General features: G+C 38.1%; 1 protein-coding gene across 1 annotated transcript in view; it reads left to right on the plus strand.

Annotated features, from left to right (window-relative positions):
- Positions 1 to 20,755, plus strand: part of spock2 (SPARC (osteonectin), cwcv and kazal like domains proteoglycan 2) — a 32,888-nt gene that overhangs the window by 1,541 nt on the left and 10,592 nt on the right. The window contains exon 2 of the mRNA XM_086170779.1: positions 11,296 to 11,341. Coding sequence (XP_086026905.1) covers positions 11,296 to 11,341 — 46 coding nt within the window. The remainder of the gene's footprint in view (positions 1 to 11,295; positions 11,342 to 20,755) is intronic.

Below are 20,755 nucleotides of genomic sequence, written 5' to 3' on the forward strand. Positions count from 1 at the left end.
CACTGGCTCTCATCCTCCAGGGGATGGATTAGTTTGATTGTAATTACATGAGAAGCTGTCCTCTGGAACTGTTCTCAGGGAAGTAATGAAATTTAAGGCATGGAGCGATTAAGTTAGAATTCTTGCTGGAATACAAGTCAGTAGATGCTGTGCAATACTGAATTTTGAACCAAAAATGTTACAAAGTAAACATCACTCTTGTCTTCCCAAGAATGACAATACACACCTAGAGTAGGTGGCACATCACAAGAAAGACATGATGTTTAGGCCGCCTGGGATCATTCTTTCACCACTGCTTTAGGCGTTCCCATCAGGGATAACAATGTAACTTGTCCTGCCTTCCTGCTTCGCCCCTCAGTTTAACATCAAAGCTGCTGTGAAACACAAACAACCACAGTTCCACACTGTATCTCTTGCGATCACTATTCCCAGAGGTGACTCTGTGTTCTTGTAGGCACGCATTTGTATGCTTACGCAAATGGTTGGTCACAGCTATGCTTGTGCACGTGTGGTTGTGGTAGGGCTGTCATGTGCTTGTCTGTGAGTGTGTGCAACCTTCACACAAGCATGTGTTCACGAGCATGCTAAAGGGCAGGAACGGCGGTGTCTCTGGTGATGAGGATGATGACAGGAACAACATCAGAGAAGCAAACCACTGAACCTCCTGGGGAATCACCAATAGAAACCACTTTGATTTCAGCTCGCTGCCGTAGCAACCCTGTGTTAGGGTGTTGAAACTGAGCATGCATCTCTGGGCGTTTGATGACTCTATCCCTCATAGTAGTCCTGCCGCAGGCTTGATGAACTGTTTTGAAATATCTTTCATTAGTCCCCCCCCCATTCTCTTCATCTTTTTCATTATTCTTCATAAAAGCTGCTGAATGGTTATGCAATAATGTTTACTTTAACTCATGTTCATATTAAAAAAAAAGCGTTTTTTTTTAATCGTTTGGCTGGTGTTAGAGCATCCCCCTCTGTCATAGATATAGGTATTCAGATGAAAGAAATTGATGTTGACATGCAGTCCTTGGAGAACAGAAAGTTGAATATTAATCCAACACTGGAAAGCAATAATCAAATCTGCACAACATGAAAGCTCCTCCAGTCTCCTTTTTGCATGTACAAAAGCATACTCAAACACACACAAACCCTCATAAATGCACACGCAATACATCGGCTTGAGAATGAATTCTGTAAATATTTAATATGTATTCCTTCACAAACCATAAAAGCAGAAACAGGATAAGCGGCTCTTTCACTTCCAATAAAAATAGCTTCCACTCTTCAATTCAATGTATTTCACAGGAAGACAAGAGGATTAGATTTAACAGTTACAGTCAACAAAGAATAGAATGGGATACATTCAATCCTTTAATCTGACAGGTGCACTCAACATTTCATTCCACTAATGCACCAAATCCAGGGAGGGAAAGAATAATGGGAACAGGGACGGGGTAATGGTAAATGAATGGAGTTGTTATTTTAAGCCAACGACTTTGACATGCTTAACAGTCTTTGCTTGTTTATTATGTTATTATTTATACAAAAGTGTTGATGAATAGTTTTCAGACTAGAGAGGGTGACTGCGAGTGCTCTTATTATTTATCACCCACAAAACAGGAACTTCAGAATCAAACTGTATGATGGGATTTGTCTTGAAAATCAAGAACTTCTGTACGGAGAGGCGAATGACATTCGAAAACAGTTACATTTGTAGAGCCCAGCTTAGTTTTATATACTCCAATACAGTAAGTTATCTCAATGTGACAGTGTAATTCAGGCTCAATTGCAAGAAAAATGTGATGTCAACAGAGATCATCATGCCAGACAAGGCACTATCTATTTTCATTTCTAAATGACATTAAATGGCTTGAGAAAACTGCTTTCTATGCATACCACATCTAATTTGATATGTCTTCTGAAGCCAGATCAACAGTAAATTCAATATTTTGCTCAACCTCCCTTGTAAAATTGATACTGGCCATGAAAGCACCAAGCCATGAAATTGGTCCAGTGTTTTATTCGTGTTGATTTAGAACTCAGATAAGTGCCCAAAAATTGATGATGAATAGGGCATTGGATGCGCAAGTTTACCAAGTATGACGCTTGTTATTATCCCCATCCATCATGTGTGCATTTTTGAATTTGGCATAAAGGGTCCTCTGTTTACGATATGATTTTTGTTTATTTAGTTTGCTCTGCTCTCCCCATGCGCATTCAGTCATTTGCACCTGGTAAATCCTCATCTTAAACCAAATGTCTCTCCTTGACAGTCATCATTGGATGATCCTGTGCCCATCCTGTCTACACCTGTTATTTATTCACCTCATTTTTAATGAGCGGAAAATTCCCTGCCAGAACAGAACATCAAATTCCTCGTCAACACTGATGGATGATATATGAAATATGATGTAGGCACTTCATGATATCAGATTTTTACAATTGTCTGGAAATCCCTTTGTGCCATGAAGAATATGAATCACAAACATTTCAAAAACACGACAGGTAAGGAGAAACCACCCTATGTGGAGGATGGTCTCTTGGTATCTCTCAAAGTTTCACACCAAACAAAATCTTCCAAAACTAATTGCACAGAATTTGTAAATATAGATTTTATTTGCTCTTTTCGCACCACTATAGGATAGTAGTAAGAGGGAAATCATTTTCTGAAAGACCTCTGTGTAAGAACAGCTCCATCTGCTGAAAGATACATTTGACAAAGGAATCATTGAGGCTAACAAATTGTTATTTTCTATTACTCTAAATTGCCCAACACATTCAACAGTGACTTTCCCAACAGCCACGTTAATTACATGCAGTGATTGACTGGCAGCTGGTTAACCAGAAAGACAATATCAATAATTACTGGGAAAAATTCACAGTACAAGCATTGTCAAATTACTACCCTTAGCACCACAGAGCTGCCATGTCAGAAAAGCAGTACATGACTGATACTGTATCTCGTATATTTATTTGGTTCCTGTGGATGGACTTCAATTTATTGACCTGATGTTTTTAAAGTACAGTGCAAGATTTTTTTGCCGTGTTCCGTTAGTTTGTTTTTTTTTGGTGTGTCAAACATGATTAGGGCCTCCTGTTATGAGCAGGGGACACAAACAACACCGTGATGCAGTCCTTCCCTTTGCATTTTACCTTGCATCATCCCTGCATTTTGCCTCCACCAAAAGACTTTAGCTGATCCCTTTTTCTTGCAGTCACTGGATGCATTCAGATAAACTGAAATATGGTTATCTAGGATATAATTACATCATTCCCTTGACAGAAGGTCTTCTGCCCCTAGAATAGAGAAACATGTGGTTGAATAATCTGTCGCCAATTGTTTGTAGACTACTAGGAGATCTAACTTGGTTCCTTTACGTGTCCTCATAGTATACCCTTCTCTGTGGCAAGTCCCCCAAAGGATGACCGGAGCCATGACCCAATCCAATTTCATTACAAGTTGTTTTCAGAATAGTCAGTCTGACCCCCCCGTGCAAACTCAGCAACTCACCTGTAGGCGTGACTGCTTCTGGTGCAATGATCCTACAAATGAAGGTCACAGGCTTCTAAAAATTCACATAAGTCTGTCCGATCAGCCCTGGCAAGTATTGTTTCGCACACTTCAAATTTTATGAAACTGCAGGTGTATTGAGGTCAGTTGGTATTGCAGATAGATTGTATTTCCAGATGGATTTTTTTTTTTAAGAAAAGGCTTTATGTCTGGATGGACTGCCGGTGCACTGTGGGTTTTTGGCTGCTTCCAGGAAGCCCATTGAGGCTCTAAGTGAGTGGAAGAAAAAAAATATCCTTTTATAATGTCTGTCTTGCACAGCTACAACTGCTTTGCACTGTAGTACAATGGCCACATTCACCAAGGGAGCAACTGCTGCAAAGAAGCAATTTTTCAAACAAGAGTTAAGGTTTATGATGAGCGGTTTGGTTAAAGCATCCTTTCGTTGTTTGTAGATGTTTGCAATCTCTTTTTACCAGAATTTGCAATCTCAGTATTTTTCAAACTTGACCTCTCAGAGCAACCAGTTTCTGTGCTCTCTACACCTGAGAGCTAAATTAATGCAACTCTTGTAGGAAAATTCAATTGTTTCCTAGTCACCTTTTATTTTCAAAAGATGCAATCACATGTATTTCTTACATTTTAAACAAATGATTGAGAAGAGAAGTTATCTTCACTGTGTGTCTCTCCCCATAACAAATGCCAAACAAGTGTTATTACCTTTGGGCTTGAGCCAGACTGAGTCATAGACAATGTGAGATCAGCTGCTGCGGGTTCAATAGGTGATACCCAAGAATGTGATGAGTGGTGGAAGGGTGTTGGTGGTGGGGGTGTTGGATGAGATGGCAGCGACCAGGCTCAATCTGGATGTTTTCACACTTCACAGTGCCACAGACCGGGCTTTATGGGGAGTGGTGGGGGGCATCTGATAATTAAGAGGAGGGAAAAGAAACCCAAAACCACATTTATTTGAAGCAAAGGGCAAACAAAACTTGGGAATCTCAAAAACAGCATATGAGAAAGTCTGATGGTTGTAGGACGAGACTACATGAATCACCACAAGCCTGTCTTTTCCACAAAATGAGCCACATTTCAATCCACTGTTATTGCAGATCTAGAAATGACTCCCTTATTCAGTTTCATGGTTTTAGACTTCCTTGTCTCAAATCATTGTCTGGCTCTTTTCCCTCTTGAAGTCCTTCCAATACATTGATTTCCCTTTTTTCAGTGTCATATTTTCCATGAAGTTTAAAGGTTTGTACTAGTGTATATCAGATTCTCCTGTGAGCTGAGGACATATTTTCTGCAGGTCTCTGAAAAAGAGCCACTTTTTTATTTATTGGATAGAAGGGTTGTATGGGAGCAGAAGGACTTTGTTGACTGTTATTTATGCATACATCTGTACGTGCGGTGGATGTTCTATGACAGGACTTGACTTTTTCTTTGACTTAATCATGTGTGAACCCCATTTTTGGTATTAAAATATATTATGAAACGTATTACTCCGAATGACAGTACACATCGATGTGTTTTTATCCCTATGTCAGTAGTTTTGAAGTAGGCAGTAGGTGTTTTTGATTCTAAACTAGTTGGTGATATTGGCCAGTGAATGCAATAAACAGGTCTCTCTTGTTCAACCTCTCTGCGCACTGCAAAACTCCATTCAGTAAACTACTTCAAACTATCCCCTCCTAATCAAATTGCTTTTAAGGTAGCAATTTAGAATCAGTCACAATATTTCTATCTTCGGAGGTTATACTCCAAACTGATGTGGAGAATGTATCAGCAGAAAATTGAAATGTCCACTCCGATTGTAAGAAACACAGAATGCTAATTTATTTAGCATAGCCAGCGAGTGAATCACATTATTTACCAGATTTCTATTTCGGCCGTCTCATGTGGTCACAAGCCTTGGTTTGTGATTGATAGTGAAAGAAGCAGAACTTCCTTCAAGGTGTGTTTTTTAACTGTGTTTCATATTATTTGTTACTTACTTCTCCTAGAATTACATTCATTTGTGGTGTTTTGTTGCTGGTTGCTGAACAAAATTTTGCTCATCTGTATGTGAAGCAGCTATTCAGAGCAGAGAACTTAAAGAATAAGACCGCTGTGTCCAAAATGAGTTTTTCATTTAATCCAAAGGCCAGGACAGCTGCTCAGTCCCACTACTACATGGAAAGTAAGTCGGCCTCTGTATTGTCCCAATTTCCATGCTGCCTCCGGGTAAAAGGTTTTTAATAAGTGACTCCAAGAGGACAGGCATCTGTGCATGAACTCACAGTGTCCTGTACCTCTCTAGGGAGATGTCAGATTAGGAACAGTTCCAGTGTCACCTTTTGAAACGACCGTCAGTTTTTGAGAAGAAAATTAGTACGTTTGGAATTATAGCCCTAGGATGAAAGTGGAATTGTTACTCAAATATAAGAAAATGCAAATTATTCAGACTTTCTGCTGCAGTTATTATTCTTTTTCTCTTTCATGTACTACAATTTAACCTTTCTTTCTATAGATAGTTGTTTTATGGAGCAGCAATAATGTATCATTTAGTCGCCAATTTTCAATTCAACACTGACTTGTATGATCTCTTCATCAGTCTGAACCATACTTTGTGAAACAAAAGTTCCAATTCTAATCCTCTGACCTATTGTTAGACAATAGGCTGAATACCATGGACCTTGAAAAACCCTGATGGAATTTAATTTTCGTATATGGTATTTTGGTGACCAATTATCCAACCAAATAATCAAGAAAATGACTTACCCGTGTATAATATGCAAAGTAACTTAGTATTCCACAGTGCTTAGTCTGCCACATTTTCCTCCTCCATTCCCAACTGGGTCGTATCATTTCATTCCAACTTCAGTTTCTATTATATTCTGCGATAGAAATACCTTCCTGTGCAAGATGAATTTGTTCCAAACTATTTTTAATTTTCCAAAATTAAGTAAGCAAGAGTAAAATGCCTCTAAAAAGATCAATGCTATATTCTTTAAATGCAATATATGATCTGTTTGTACAATGACAATCTATCCTTCATCCACAAAGATAAAGGGTTCATGTATCATCTACGCATAATCTCACACTGTCAAGTTACACAAACTCGCTTCCTGAAATCCAAATTGCAATTTAATGTCCTGTGTCCCTCCTCCCGCCCCGCTCATTATTTGTCCAGCTATCTATGTCGACTGAAAGCACGTGCCCCTACATCTCCAATCCATCCATCATTCTTGCCTTGGTGCTGTACGAGAAATCAGACCAAGCTCTTGCAATCCCCCACTATCAGCCCAGACCCCTGTATACAAGCATTAATAGAGAACTCAACAGACTCATACCCTGCAGTCCAGTGCGCATGGAGATAACAGCACATCTAGGATGATAATATTGTTGCTGGGTTTCGTTTTGTCTTGGGCATCTCTGTAAACCAAATCACTTGGGCCATAAGCAGCAATGTAGTCTCGAGGTGGGAGGAGGTAATAAGATACTGTGGGTAGCAATGGGGCTGAAGATAATCTCAGGGCCATGCCTTGTTCTATTCCTCAATTGTATCTAATAAGATCTGAGGGTTTTATTTTATTCTGCATCATCCAGCAGTGCTCAAATCAGCAAACGTGTCCTGAAAATTGGAAGTGATGTCAAATGTGAAATGAAAGCATGAATAGTTCTGTAACATTTTTATTCATTAAAGCAATATATTTATGAGATACTTTTGAAATCTCTTGAAAACTGAGATCAAGACTTTTAACAATCAAAAAGTGTTCTATTTAATCACTACTGAGAATTTTCACTGTGTCCTTTTTTTGTACTTGCTTTGAATATAATTCTTGCATTTGCTCCAGGACCTGTTTGTAGACAGTGTTGACTAGAAGAGCACAGCATTTAAGCAGCCGAAGGAATGCTTATGGTGCCTGGTTCTTGATGAGGTCTGGTGGGAGATCACAGTAAACCACATAGAAGCTCATTCTGATGTACAGATGCATGATCAAAACTCACTAAACCGACTAACACTTTGTGTGAAAATTCCAGCGAACTACACACTCAAATGATTTTTCTCAGATCGCAGCGTTTGAACCAAAGAGCCAGTGGGTTTCTTTTACCAAGCAGTAGACATGCAGAAAACCCTGTTTTCTCTATAAACAGTCAATTCCATGTTTCACTGTGTCTTTTATAGTTCTTCCCCACCTAAAATGACCGCACACATGCTCATCCCACACCCAAAGAAAATCTGTGTTCGTTGTGTTAGTTAATTGTGTTAGTGGGAATGTTTAATTTTGTATATTTCCTATTTTGAGCATAAGTAGGACCAGCTGGTAATTTTGTTTTTGTTTGTTTGTTTTGGGGACATCTTTTTGGTCACTTGAATATTTTTTTTTATTTGGATGCCTTTTTGTTGTTTAATTTACTGGTATTATATAAAATTTGTTGTTTTCTAAATTATTGGAAAAAGCCTTGAATTAATTGAAAGTCACCTAAAGAACGCTCCATATCAACCCACTCTTGCCCACATTATAATTCTGTTGTTGGATAAAGACTCCAGCAGTGATTATGAGAAAAAAGGTCAAGTATAAACCTTTATCCAGCAGATGACCGAGAACACCGCATGGGAGCGTTATTACTTTGTTGGTGATACATCCACTGTCACATTGCCCAAATCACCAAGGATTTCTGCAATGAGCCCACCATGCATCCTATGACATTTACCCAGAGACAACTGTCAGTCATTCCCACGTCATGTCAAATAGACACACTCACACATTCGATTAAACCAACGTCTTCCATTTCTCACCCCATCCTCAATCAGTTTGCCCCATGTTTTTGCACTTCCTAAGAGATCATGGGGACACAGTGCTGTTCCTCCTGAGTTGAGTTCAATTTGTACAGGGAACAGGCGTAACGGGTCGTGATGTTCATCCCAAAGATATGAGGGATCGTGAGCTGTCAATCAGCCTTGTGAGCTCCATGGCAGGGCGAACGGTCTGCTGTGGTCCGCGTAGGGAAAAGCGTTCTTGCTCTGTTTAACAAGAACACATCTTTGTGGTCACAGAGCCCCTTGATACATCACAGTATTTGTCTTGGAGTCTTTTTATTTTCCTTCCATAGATGTTGTTTGAGAGTCGTATTTTTAAGTGCCGTTTCCTTCCTGTTGTGTGCTGGGATTGTCAACTTGCTGAGTGTTTCAAGCCCACAGTCATTGTAGGGCACACTCAAGAGAATATATTTCCCCCCTCGACATTTTCTTCAGACTTTTTTTTATGAAGTCATTGATTTCCAGTCTTGTCAGCACAGCAGGGTATTTTCCTCATAGGGCCTGGCAGAAAAACATATACAGAATGGCTGCTTAATAATGCAGGAGGTGTAGCATCAATTCAGACACGAGAGGCGTCAGATTAATGACCAGGTCATAATGTCTTGTGACTCCATCAGGCCCAACACAACCAACAATCACTCATGGGCTATCAAGCATCATGGATTAGGATTTGGACTGTCGTGTGAGACACAAACTTAGCCTCCCAAAAGGGATTTTGTTGTTAGTGAGGAGTGGAATTGTCTCAGCGCAGTGGGATGTACAGAGTACCATGAAGGGTTTGAGTGGCGGGTTTGTCAGTCATGGTAATATTTATCTCTGTAAAATAAAAGTAAAAGGGTAAAAAAAAAAAAGAAGTCTGCTTATTCCATATGTTGTCAGGATTTATCCAGGGCTTTGAGAGAGCTGTTTGGCACACACTTCCAGAACAGTAAATGTTTACAGTGATGAGTAAGTCATCTCTCAGGAGCGGGTGAGGGAGATTGTAAATATCCTGGAATGATTCATGTTCATCATTTCAGACAGAGCAATATGTTGAATAAGGTTTACATCTGGACAAGGCTCGCTGTACATTTGCAGGAGTTCAGTCTGAATTGAAATTGAATTGAATGTATGTATGAAATACATAAAATGAAGTATATCTGTGCCTGCGGTTATCATAGTTTTTTTCCTTTTTAGATATTGAATATTGTATTGCATCTTTTACTGTCTGTTTATGGACTTTCTTTACTTACTTTGCTTTTCTTTCATGAGTGCATTTACGAATATTAAATCAGTTTAACATTGAGAAAAATAGTGGGGGAAGAGACTGCTAAATAGAAGCCAATAAATTACTTGAATATCCACAAGGAAATAAATGACAGAGCAAGAAATTTATAAACATTTACAGTAAAATGAAAAAAGCTGCTTTATACAATTTTGATGAACCCCAAAGTCCTACCAAAGTCCTACAGATTCTGTCTGTGGTTGACCTTTGCAACGAAAACCCAAAATCCAAATGTCTGCCTGAATCCTTAGCTCCTGCCTTATGCAATCTTCTGAAGGCGTTCAGTCAAACGCATAAAATCAGGCTTATCAATCATTCCCCATGGCTACGTTCATCAATAACATTTAAATTAACCAAGTTATAATTTTCATCAAGTCAAATATAGATAATTGGAAAAAAATAACCTTAGCACCTAATTATGTGAATTTGTGTAGCCATAAGGTTGAAATTTTTCCAATGTTGGATTTTCAATGTAATGTAGCCATGATGTTTCACATCATGTTTTCTCCACTGGTTAGTATTAAATGGAGTCCTACTGTGGATAATGAATCTTCGCTCAGTTTTTATTTCTCTACATTTTACTTTTGAATGAGGTTTAAACCAACTGCATATGGGAAGTGCTTCACTAAGAGAGACTTACTCTTCACCGACCCTAAGAGGACCTCGGAAACAGCCTGCCAATGGAAGAACAAATGCCTTTATTTTCTCATACAGTTATACATAGAGTACAACATCTGTGAAATTTGACCACTGCATTTAACCCATCATGGATGAACCATGAGCAGGAGGCAGCTAAGTAACAACGCCAGGGTTTCAGTGTCTCGCTCAACAACACTTTGAGCTTGGAGGAGCTGAAAATTTAACCAGGAATGTTCAGTTCCATGGATGATCACTCTAACCCCCTGTACCACGCCGCCCTGAAATAAGTCCTGATTTAAAACCTATGAGTCTTTTGATGCTGAGGAGACTCAGAGAAATGCAGTCCACATCGTCGTTGTATCAGATGTCATGGGATCTTTCAAGAATATGCTATATTCATTTTTGACTCCTGTTGTAAATCACGTGAAAATTGTTTTGTTCCTCAAGAGATTCATATTTAATACGAAGAAATATTCAGAAATTTCTGAAGGCTTTACAAAGGGTATACAGAAGGTCTCTTTGACATTACAATGCCGGTGACTGCATATTGCCTACTTCTTCTGACTAATATTGTCTCTCTTCTCTTCTTTTGCTGTCATTTCATCAGGAGGTGGAGGTCAGTTCTGTCCTGTGATTCAAATGGTCCTCATTTTGTCCTTTTTTCCATTTCATGCTTGTTTCCTTCTTTTTTTGTGTTCATCTCTGATTCTCTGTGAATGTTCTTTTATTTCATATAAGAAATGTTATCATTAAATGGATTAATAGACAGATATTGAAGAGGCATTTCATCCCCAGCACCATGTCTCATACACAAACATGTACAAATTCCTTGAGCTTATTTCCATATGTATCTGCAGCTATTATATGCACACTTTATCTTTGGAACGATTCATTTGGATAACTATTTCCCTCCACGTCTAATGTAAACATAATAATCAGTATGCAGAGATAATTTACGATACTTCACTCTGAGCATGACTATTGATATGTTATTCTGTCATAATAGTGTTTTGAAAAAAAATCTGTGTGAAATGTCTTCATGCTTACTGATTTTTTTTCCCCTTCATATTTCTGTAGGATGATTATGTGCGTACCTGGGATGAAAATCAAGGTTCCAGTGACAGTAAGGCCATATCATTATCTCTTCACTTTATCTCCTTGTGCTTTGTGTGCTGCTTCATTGACATCTGTTTTCTTGCTTTATTGACTGGGACCAACATGTTTGAAGGGAAGAATGGGAATCTTTTCTTGCTAAGACCTCTAGAAAACAGCAAAATATTGTCTAAAATATTATATATATATATATATATATATATATATATATATATATATATATATATATATATATATATATATTCTTTTGACAATGAAAGTCCTTGGACGCTTTCTTTATGTTCATGCGCTCTCTTTGGTAAACGTCTCTGAGGAGGAAAAAAGGTCTATTGAAATTGCAGGTGAAATTTTGAGTCTCGAAATTACTGAAACACAAAGCATAAAATGAGCTTCTATGAGCATAAAAGAAAACTTAAAAGGTTTAAATATTCAGAGGGGAATGTGCTTCTGGGTGCTCAGAATGGCTGACATGCTTGTTGGGTTTTACCATTAGCCGACATTATTTTATTATTGAAGTGAATGGATGGTCAGAGCAGCATTACATAATAAATAAAAATCAGAGTCAAATTAAGTTACAATAATCTTAAGTAAATCTATCGTAGTAATTTGATTGAGAAGAGTGGGGCTGAAAAGACTAAAAATAAGGATATAGCCTGGGCATTGATGGTAAATGATATAACACTTAAAGATCACGATATACTTAACAAACTGCCATGAGGCAGGGTTGTAATATATGCCTTTACTTTATTAAGTATCACTTAGCAATTGTTAAACTTGTGCACACATTGAAAATCCATGGGCATTTCCTGTACATGGGTAATAAATACCTTCAAATTTTCTTATTATTAATTTTGTATAGTGACAGTAGTGAATCTTTCAAAGATGGGTCATTGTCCACCAGGATGTTGTATGTTGGAAAGTGTTTCTTATTTCCAATGCTAAAAATTAGCTATATAAATATATTGGATTGAAGCAGCATTTTCAACTTTTTTACAGTTTTATTAAATTTAGAGTCCAAATCTAGGTGTTTGAATTTCCACACCACACCTGTGGAAAAGGTTTAGTTGAAAGACCTGAATTTCAGACCAAGAGGTGCACATCAGTTCTTCCATCCACATCTTGTACTACGGAAGAAAAAAATGAATTGCCTGGTGCACTTGTGATTTTACAAACCTGCATATTTAGGGCATGAAGAAAGAACATCTCTTGACAAATGAGTGCATGAGCACCAATGTTACATCAGGAACTAAAAATTGCAGCTAGAAATAATGCCGCAAAAGCATATAGCTTGAACTCAATGTCATCATCCAAGCCTGTAGCATGTGGAAAAACTCCATGGCTGCTGGGTGATGGCAACCCTCTATTGTGTTGAGAAAAGTCTGTATTCAAATGTGTTCTGCTGCTTGTAATGGAACCTCAGCTGAGGTTGAGTCGTGTTTTATCTTATTTGGTGGATTTAAAATGCGTCCCCCTGGAAAAGTAGAACATTGGCTTGGCTACGAACCATCACCAATTTAATTTCCTCAACTGCACCCTAACTGCATACATACAGATATAGATGCCTGAGATGCCCTCCTCAGTCCTCACTGCTGCCTTAATCGAGCTTCTGGCAAATTAAATTATGACACACTGTCATGTCCTCAACCATTGCTGCTTGATTTGCAGCCTAAATTAACTCAACTGAACAGGAGAGTCCATTAGCACAATTTCCAATGGCTAAATGAAAGACTTATCATGATTTCCAATGAGAGACCAATGTGTGAAGGAATAGCATGAGTAAAAGTGAGATGGGTTTGGGGTGGGGGCTTGTATAGTTTCTCAGCTGTCATCAACCTTTTACTGCAGATTCCAGGCAATTTGGTTGTTTGTAAATTGGGGACCTGGATAAAAAACAAGTTATAGTGTCGAAGACAATAGGATGGAAATGAAATGAGAAAATGAAAGGATAACTTTGTACTACAGTTGGTCTAAGAGGAGGCTTTATCAGGAACGGTACAAAGCATTACCCTGAACACTATTATGCAAAATCATCATTCAGTGAAAGTGAAAGACAAGATGTTAGTAGCATTTACCAAGTGACAAGGCCACTGCACAAACAGATCTCTCAAGTCAGACACATTGTGGTTGTGTGATGTTTCATATGAAAAGCTGTCTTTGTTTTTTTTTATGTTTGGAGTTCAGTATTATTTCAGTAAGAAATTAAGCTTAAAATGCTTTACTTTTATAAAAAAGCATTGGATGAGCTATTTCATTCTATGGGTTTGTTATATTTTGATTTCAAAATGAGATACAGGTTAGTGACAAATTACAGAAGACAAAGCTGTTACCAACTAAAGGATTCTATTAAAAAAATGTTTGCAAGCAGGCATCCTTAAAAACTGTAACTTTCACTTTCCACTGACACGCTATGGTAGAACATATGTATTAAGAAGAATTATGGGCACGAGAAACTATGAGGTGAGGCTTAGATGCCCTGCAAGTGCTTGAGGAATGAAAAGCATTTTTATCAGTCCTACATCAAATCTTTTAGTAAAAGTACTGATACACTGAGATCTCTCAAAGGTTTGAAACAGCTTGAGATATGTTGGTTGTATGAGATATGATCCAAGGTCATCATTTATTCACCCCATAATGTTTGTTTCATAAACCTTCTTAGTTATTCTGTGCACATCTCATACAATTTTTCTGTTTTCTCACATGTCTTTCACAGTGTTTTCAATTGCAATACCATTGGGAGATGATCCTTAAAATATCTTGACTTGGGTTTTGCAGGTACTAGGCCATATGTGATGTTAATAGAAATATTTTTTTCTGATCTGTTTTGTTGATTGTATTTTCAATGATTCACACCATCACATTTGAAATGGCAGGCTCTGAGCACAATGAAAGAAATTACATTTTTTGAAGCATTTACACCTTTTTTTTACTTCCATTCCAAATATTCTGTGGTCCATTAGAAAGTAAGGCCCAGACAAGAGTGTAAATTTTAAACTTCCTACATTATGAATAAAGGTTGAATGATTCAGTCTCAGCAATCACTTTTTTACTTAATTTCTAATTTGCCTTTGTGCCACCTCCTCTACCTGTCACTGTCACACTTTTCCTTCCCTTCCCCTGTGGCATAGTGAACGTGACAGATTTATCATCACATAATAATAAATGGTGTTTGTTCGAATCAAGTTAAGGAATGGATTAGCATTTATTGTCTTTAATACATGTTTCCTAGATCTAGAAACCCTGACACTAGCTATCTATCGGCTTACCTTCCTTCATTCCTGAGGCTCAGTCTCACTACCATCATTCCACTCCTTTACAACCCCTGTCTCTGACAGCTCACCAAAGAAAAACTTACTGTATAGTAGATGTACAATGCTGTTTGTTGGAAAGTAAAGCTGTAAATAAAGATATTAATATGTGATGAATCAAATATGTGCAAATTAGCTTTCCAGATAAATAAATTACTCTTGATTGAAAATCAAGAAAATTTTGAAAAGGTTTCCTCTCCATGGCATTAATATCATTTTTTATGCAAATGTTTGACTACTTGGCTCCAGCAGCCCCCAAAATCCTGAATCCAGGATTAGCGGCAGATGATGGATGGATGTTTAACTACAACTACTTGGCCAGCGAAAAACAACATATTGATTGACATGCACAAATTCATGCATGTTTTTGCTAAAATGATAGTTGTATTGCATAATCTTCAGACAGATCCTGCTGATAATTATATCAGGTAGCTTGAGTTGTTGCACGATAAACCGACTTTTTTAATTTCATGTTTTCAATATTATGTATTAGATTGAGGTTATAAATTAAGCACATCTAAACAATAGGCTGTAGGCTGTTGGTGCTGCTGTTACTATGAGTAAGCGATAATTTGTGCCTGAAAACTTGCTTGCACACTTGCTTCTTCCTCTCCGTCCTGTCTGTCCTTCTATCCCAACTGGTCGACACAGAAGGCCGCCTGGGTCTGGCCAAGGTTTCTGCCCGATAAAAGGCAATATGTCCTTGCCACTGTCAGCAAGTGCCCGCTCATCTGGGAATGAGTGTAGACCAAACCTGCTCAACTTGTCAGATGTTGTGAGACAACTGTGTTATGATTTGGTGTCATGTAAAAATCTGACCTAACCTGACTTTTTTAAACGTGACTTGACTCGACTTGACTTGACTTGACTTGACTGGACTGGACTTGACTTGACTTGACTCTGTTGTATAACAGTAAGAATTGATAATGTCAGACCTTTTGTTTATATCAACCATAGTAGCTACTGTCATAAGAATACCTCCATATAAAGAAACAAAAGCTCCAAATCCAACTCAATGTTTTGCCAAGTTGCCGAACACTGAAACAGGAATTCTGACGTTTATCTGAGCCCAGAGTCAAGTGAAGTCACATAGATCAACTTCAATTGGAATTCATGTAATGTAGGTGCTTGACTCTGTGTGCTCAGCTTTTATAAAACTTTATCAAAGTTTCATATGCTTGCCTCAGGTTGTCAGATGAATAGCGCCTCGCTGCTTTCATTTCACACAGTATAAAGCCCTTCATCTAGCTATTTCCCTCTCTCCTTTTGACAAGAGTCTGCTATCTCCCCCATTAAACTGCCTTCTTTTATGAGTGGCCCAATGAAGTAAAAGTGCAAAAAAAGGAGTTTTGTCCCTCTGAGACATCACTACTTCAGTGTGATGTCTTCCTTCGTAACATCAACGGAGCCAGCAGGCCTCATTTCTCAGCCAGGCAGTCCAGACCATTGTATGTCTGCACAGAGGAAGACAGAGCTTTTGAACTGTCCAGCATCTGCACCCAAGAGGTCACATTCAAGAAGGTGGAAATTTGCATTTGACCATGTGCTGAGTGAGTGACAGGTCACATTTCTTTTTAACCACTTTCTGTGGTCAATTTTTCAGGGTGCTGGCTCTGCTCTCCGATGTAATTTTATCACCGCAGTGAACACTTTAAGAGGGAGGTCATTTGAATTTGTGAAAGTAGAGACCTTTATGTGGCCATACTTGAAGGCCAAGAAATATATGAAAGTATGTTATCCATCCATCCCTCCATTCTCTGCCGCTAAAGCCTATCCCAGCTGCCATCAGGTGAGAGGCAGAGCACACCCTCGACTGGTCATATATACAGACAGACAATCATTCACCCTCATTTGCACATCTGGGCAGTTTTGAACTGTAGCAGGAAACCAGAGAACCCAGAGGAAACTGATGCAGACTTGGGGAGAACATGCAAACATGCAAGTCCCCTGATGTATGAGCGTGTGTGTGTGTGTGTGTGTGTGTGTGTGTGTGTGTGTGTGTGTGTGTGTGTGTGTGTGTGTGTGTGTGTGTGTGTTTATACTGAATGTCAAGATATTCCAAAATAAATACAGTGAATTAATCAACTTTGATGCTAATCTTAAATGTTTTTATTCATTTATATCGTATTTGGAGTTAAACTTTGTTTAAAAAGTGTATTTATGATTTTCGGAACTTTCCAAGTTTCCTTCAAACTATTCCCTTTCTGCTGATTGTTATGGAATTTTTCAGAAATTGCCCTTACTTTTGTGACACTTTAGAAGTAATGTTTTGTAAGCATTGAGTCAATCACTAAGCAATCTTCTGGCAATTTAAATTTTTAAAAAACGTATAAGTTAAGTTGAAAAGAAAAATACATAGCAAGAACTCTTGACCCTTCAATACTTCCTGGTTGCACTTAACCAGGAACTGTATGTGTTACGATATTCAATATTTTAGAATTATGATACAATGCCGCTGTCAGTTATTAGGTACAGAATGATATGTTGTTGATATGTTGTTCAGCTAATACACAGATGCACAGAAAGTGCATACATATGACGAGACATTCTCTTTCATATTCATTAATTCATTCATTTTGTTTCCAAGATATTAGTATCAGACAAATATCAGATGAGCTGAGACTTCTGGGTAACTCAATATCTATGGTAGACTTTAAGATGTCAACACTCCACTAGGTGTAGCACCACTTGAAGGTATTGATAGCTCATGCACATATATTAGTTTATAATACTGTGACATTCCAGTTTCTGCCATCAGCTCAAAACTAATCAAGATGTTAAGCCTTCACTTTCTACATCTGCAAAACCTTTCCAAACCTGCTAAGACGTAATTACTGAGGAAGGCTTTTATTGTCATAGTACATATTATAAAGGAAGTTTTATCTGCTTTTGACCCTCACACTACCCAATGGCAGTGTCTACAGAGGAAATTCACCTCTTTCTAGTATTTGTATATGGGGGACATTAGTGCTGTTTTGTCATGTACAGAAGTTTCCTTTGGACTGCGGACAAAGAACAAAACTCACAAAACTTCTTACAAATGTATGTTGGATTTGGAAACCATCTTCAGTAGTGTGTCTACCACAAAATGTAACATAGCCATGTTTCATCAAACTATTTAGATGAAAAGAAATGGATGGTACAGTCATGACTGGAATACTCCCTTCCAAAGAATAAGGCGCCGTTTTTTCCGTTTGGGATGTGTAAGATAGAGTGACAGCGTCATTCTGCATGAATGTATGTATCATTTTGAAAAGAATGGGAGCTAACAGGAGACTGCGCTCATTCTCACTGTTAGACTACCCTGGTCTTTTCAGCATGACTTTCAGAATATCAGAACCTTTTTTCCACAGGGAGTCTGCAAAGCTTTTTGTGCACAGATCCTCAATCTGTGCTACAACTCTCTAAAAGCAGCGTCTACAATACTCCAGACAATTGCTGCCCTTCTAACCTTCACACTGTAAATTCACCCTGTATCCTGCTCTCCTACTAGAGGCCACCTTGGGCTGCATCTCTGAAATTTCAAATCCCACTACCAAGACCGTGAAAGGATCAGTATGTTGCTTTAACCCCCACTATCTATTTTGAAACAAATCCTTCAAGGCATAGCTTATAACCCTTGAATAGATACTGTATTACTTTCTGGCAGGGTGTTACAACATAAAATCAATATTTTCTTGTGCTTGTATACTACCTACAAAGTTATAGCCAACAGGCACTGAGCTTGGTTTAAAGAAGGGATACAGAGGGAAACAACATTTTTTTCTCTCCATAGTGAAAGAAATCAACTAATAGATGTGGGTTACGATTTTCCTGATGGCTAGAGCTTCATCATTAATATATAACCTTCATCTAAATGTCAAGCAATGAACCTTTGTTTTTTTCCTTAACCTTCCACACTCTTAAATAATTTTCAATGGGGACAAATGTATCCTTGGAGGTCATGCAAATAACTAGAACATGTTTTCCCCTGTAACAGCACAATTAGAGGCTACAGAGCTTGACATTTACTGCACTATGTTTATAATGGACTCCATTTTGCAAGCTTGTTATTAATCAAAAGTCTGTCTGAAGTATTGATGCTGGGCCATATTTGCTGGATGTAAAATGATTGGTGAATTATCAACTTATTATTATTAACTTATTAGTGACATTATTATTATTATTATTAGTAGTAGTAGTAGTAGTAGTTGTAGTAGCAGTAATAGTGGTATTGTTGTTGTTGTCACAGATTTACCAAAATCCTATCATGTTAATTTAATTTTCTACTTTTTTTTTTCTTGCTTGCTGGTTGCTTTAAGTCTAATGCCTAATGTCTAATGTCTAAGCTTTAAGTTTAATGCCAAAATAAAGCTACATTCAAGCGATATAATGATACAATGTCATCGCAAAGTCGATGGAAATCACTGACTTGAAGCAACTACGTGCAGCATGATCTTCGTACAGAGATACTGGGTGGATGACAGTGAAGCATACTGTTGAGAAACAGATAAGAACTATGAATGGGTCACCTTGGCAACAGAGCCTGGAATATCTTTACGGTTAGTGACAACATAGAAATGCAGCAGGCAAATTGCTTTGGAAATGTCAGCAACTTAGATATTTCAGCGAATTTGTTTCATCATAAAAACATAACACTGATGATACTCAAAATTCAGGTCAGATAAATGTTTTTCTTTTATTGACCAACATTGGAAAAACTGGTTTGCCCATCAGGGCTTTTTAATTTCTTTGTAAGATCCAAGCTATGGCTCTGAAAACCCTTTAGTAGAAGCAAAAAGGCCTGTGATTGGTTTCCATCTGTGGACTACATTACACAAGTAAACAGCACACTCACATTCACTATAAAAAATAAAAAAATTGATGGCGAGAATCTGATACATGATATGCGAAATTAAAGATTAAGTGAAGAGTGGATAAAAGGGTTGATCATTAGATTTTGGATTGAGTTCTACTTTCATATCCTCAATCTGCAGGGATAAACCTCATGTAAATCTGGATTGGCTCACACAAAGGCATCGGTAGCTTAATTAGGAGAGGTTTATTGCTAGAGGCTTTAGTTTAATACCAAAGAAGAGACTTTAAAAGTACCATTGGAGAGAGGGGGGGGGGGGGCTGGGCTGTGTGTTGAAAAAAGGACCTGAAGCTAGACTACATCACAGAGTTGTTTTTATGATGCAAAGACAAAGGAAATGTGAAAAGGTTGAATAAAAATATGTTGTAGATAGCCATGATTGCGCAATGGGAGGGGGGGTGGGGGGGGGGGGGCACAGCGAGTCAGGGAGTTCTCAGAAATGCCAGATTGAGCTGCAATTCACAGTCAACCCAGAAATGATTCCTCGACCACTGAGAGCCTGTTGCTATGGAAACGTCATCATCACAGGGACTACTTTAATCCATGGAAGCTTGTTAAGTTAACGTGAGGCTCAGGCAGCTACCTTATGTTGTAGTAGCAACACAACATTCTGCCAGCTTCAAAACAATTCATTTGGTTTATTTACAAATGCTTTGCTGACAGAAATCAGTCTATGCTCCACTTGTTTTTCTTTTTGTTTTGATCAAGGAATTATAGAGGAATTTAATGAAGAAATATTTATCTTTTTATTCACTTGTCCTACGTACCACTTCTACCCTATTGTTGCTGTTTCAAAAGGCTGTTGCTTCGTGAACAAAAAGGGAGGGAGGCTGACCCGGGGAAAAGAAAGTGAAACATTTGCTAAAGGAATGTCCTGCAAACTTGGAATGTAGAAAAGTCAAGGAGATGTGAGTGATATATTGTTCTATGGCATACTGTGTAAAATAAATCCCAATCAGAATATGGGCCACTGTTGACAGTCAAAATGGATGAGTAAGGATCTGGACATAAAATGCCTCTGAGCTTCAGTGTTTCTTAACATTATCGCAGTCAGTCAGTTATACAACCGGCTCAGTCATGACAGGGGGTGTATTGTTTTGGATTAGCATCTCAAATCAGATATCTGTCAATTCACTTCAATAATCCCAGGATGTAGGCAGCATTAATGTGTTCAATGAACGAAAGAGAACGAGACAGACTATACTAAGCCTGCCTGCTAAATCATAATATTGCCTTAAAATAGATAACGGGAAGTAGATGAAAT

This window comes from Fistularia commersonii, chromosome 2 (assembly GCF_037954325.1).
Source record: "Fistularia commersonii isolate RoL2024-O1a breed Wild chromosome 2, RoL_Fcom_v1.0, whole genome shotgun sequence".
Lineage (NCBI taxonomy): Eukaryota > Metazoa > Chordata > Actinopteri > Syngnathiformes > Fistulariidae > Fistularia > Fistularia commersonii.